This window comes from Cricetulus griseus, chromosome 3 (genome assembly GCF_003668045.3).
Source record: "Cricetulus griseus strain 17A/GY chromosome 3, alternate assembly CriGri-PICRH-1.0, whole genome shotgun sequence".
Lineage (NCBI taxonomy): Eukaryota > Metazoa > Chordata > Mammalia > Rodentia > Cricetidae > Cricetulus > Cricetulus griseus.
Window position 1 is genome coordinate 93385884 of NC_048596.1, and position 2620 is coordinate 93388503.

Genomic DNA, 2620 nt, shown 5'->3' on the forward strand with positions numbered 1-2620 from the left:
AATAAGTACACATAGTGGGAAAATAGAGATACATCCAATGGTGAATTTTCCAGTTCTCTTTCCATGTCATGCTTCATTTTTACCCAACTATGAAACACCTGCATTCCTAAAATGTAGCCTCTCTCTCTCTCTCTCTCTCTCTCTCTCTCTCTCTCTCTCTCTCTCTCTCTCTCTCACACACACACACACACACACCACATACTTCATTTCCTTTCCAAGTTCTCCAAGTGGAACTGTTGTATGAATTTATGAATGTAGTATGTGTCAGGAGTCCATCCTTCCTCCTGGCAATATCTGTGAAGACTGTAAACTATTACCTACAGCCAGAATCTTTCGCTAAAACCTACATAATGGTTTTTCTTGGTGCCTTGCCTGACATGTCTTATTTTTGTAACTCACACCATTTATCATGTGCTATACAGACATCTGTCAGGGCTCTGTGAAGCCCACCTGATATTTTGTCCACCCCTAAATAAATATCTCATCGTTGCTTTCAGTTAGGCTAAACTTCTGTCTTCCCTTTACCAAATTACTTTTCATTTTGAAATAATAACAAGCAGTTAATAAAGGAGAGGATGATATTTGAAAAGTACAAGAGATCCTGTGGTTCAAGGACCAAGGATTCCACTTTTGAGAAAGCTATTGTTTAGAAAAGGAAGAATAGGCAGGCTAATCAAAGGAAGAAAATGAAACTATGTTATGAATTAATCTTTAAAATCTGGTCTAATCACAAGCAGACTTCAGCTAGAAAAATGACCAGTATGTTTTTAATATGAAGACAGACATGATTATATCTACCTATAAAGGTATTTGCTATGGGCAATCACTCAAATGTTTTGTAATGTAATTGGTTCTATTATTTTATTAAATATGTACTTATGTTTTAAAAAAGAAAATGATTCTCGGTGTTTTGGAGTTTTCAATGTGCTGTTTTCTATTTAAGTGTACCAAAATTCAGTGAAAACATTCAGAAACCAGAGAATATACTTAGCTAAGAAAAGGAAAGGCTGCTGCATGATATCCTTGGCACATCCACTATATCCTAGAGCAATTTCAGACTGGGCTGAATTCCCTTAGAAAGGTTTCCACTGAGAATGCATCTGTTTCTAGGCATCAGAAAAGACCATTCAGAATGAATCTCAGGAACTTCACCTTGGAAAGTGGCTTCATATTGGTGGGTATTCTGGATGGCAGTGGCTCTCCTGAACTACTCTGTGTCATGATCACAATCCTGTACATGTTGGCACTGACCAGCAATGGACTGCTGCTCCTGGTGATCACAATGGATGTCCGGCTCCACGTGCCCATGTACCTCCTACTCAGGCAACTGTCTCTCATTGATCTCCTCTTCACATCAGTTGTCACTCCCAAGGCTGTTGTGGATTTTCTGCTCAGAGACAACACCATATCCTTTGAGGGCTGTGCACTTCAGTTGTTTTCGGCTATGACATTGGGTGGTTCAGAAGACCTCCTTCTGGCCTTCATGGCCTATGACAGGTATGTGGCCATTTGCCATCCTCTAAACTACATGATCTTGATGAGTCCAAAGGTCTGCTGGCTCATGGTGGCCACATCATGGATCCTGGCATCTCTTAGTGCTCTAGGGCACACTGTGTACACGATGCACTTCCCTTTCTGTATGTCCCGGGAAATCAGGCACCTGCTCTGTGAGGTTCCTCCACTGTTGAAGTTGGCTTGTGTTGACACCTCTCAATATGAGCTCATGGTTTATGTAACAGGGGTGATATTCTTACTGCTTCCTCTTTCTGCTATTTCTGCTTCCTATTCACTAATTCTGTCCACTGTCCTTCACATGCCCTCAAATGAAGGCAGGAAGAAAGCCCTAGTCACCTGTTCCTCCCACTTGACTGTGGTTGGGATGTTCTATGGGGGTGCCACTTTTATGTATGTCCTGCCTAGTTCCTTTCACAGCCCTAAGCAAGACAATATCATCTCTGTGTTCTACACAATTGTCACACCAGCTCTGAACCCCCTCATCTACAGCCTGAGGAATAAGGAAGTCATTGGGGCTTTTAGAAGGGTCTTGGGGAGGCATATTCTGCCAGCACACTCCAGTCTTTAAGAAGGGTTTACAGTTGGCTCTTGCTATTCCTTCTTCAAACAAATTGCTATATTCAGCCATTCTTTGATGTTATTCTCTGCCTTAGATAATATATACACGATTATGTTCTTACATTATTTTCAATTGTATATTTGGTGTGAATAGAGAGTTTATGTTGAATCTTCTGACATGTATTTCCCTGGTCTTGTCCCCCTGCCCTTTTAAAATATTTACATCAGACTAGAAGAGGAAGTTCCAATTGAATGTTTTAGGCACATTATATGGTTGATGTCATCCTGGCGCAGCACCAGATAGACATAGTAAGGGATTTCTTTTCCATTTCAACAGCATGTAGTATCAGGAACACTGATTATTTTAAAACAAAAATTCTCCAGCTCTGAGCATCAGAAGATTGCTTCTTTTGGCACAGATTCTTAATGATAAGTAAAGAGAAATACCCAAGAAGATATTTTGGAACTTCTGTTTGTTAAAAAATGAGAAATTAGTGGTGAAGAATAATTGACATGTATTCGCGATTTGATAAACATTGTCATAGAC

The 2620-nt window shown here is 40.1% G+C and overlaps 1 protein-coding gene across 1 annotated transcript; it reads left to right on the plus strand.

Moving 5' to 3' along the window:
• Positions 1 to 1132: 1132 nt before the first annotated feature.
• On the plus strand, positions 1133 to 2083 carry LOC100763934 (olfactory receptor 2AG2). The gene has a single exon (XM_027404992.2). It carries the CDS (start codon positions 1133 to 1135, stop codon positions 2081 to 2083), a length of 951 nt encoding a protein of 316 aa, XP_027260793.1.
• The last annotated feature ends 537 nt before the right edge of the window (positions 2084 to 2620 follow it).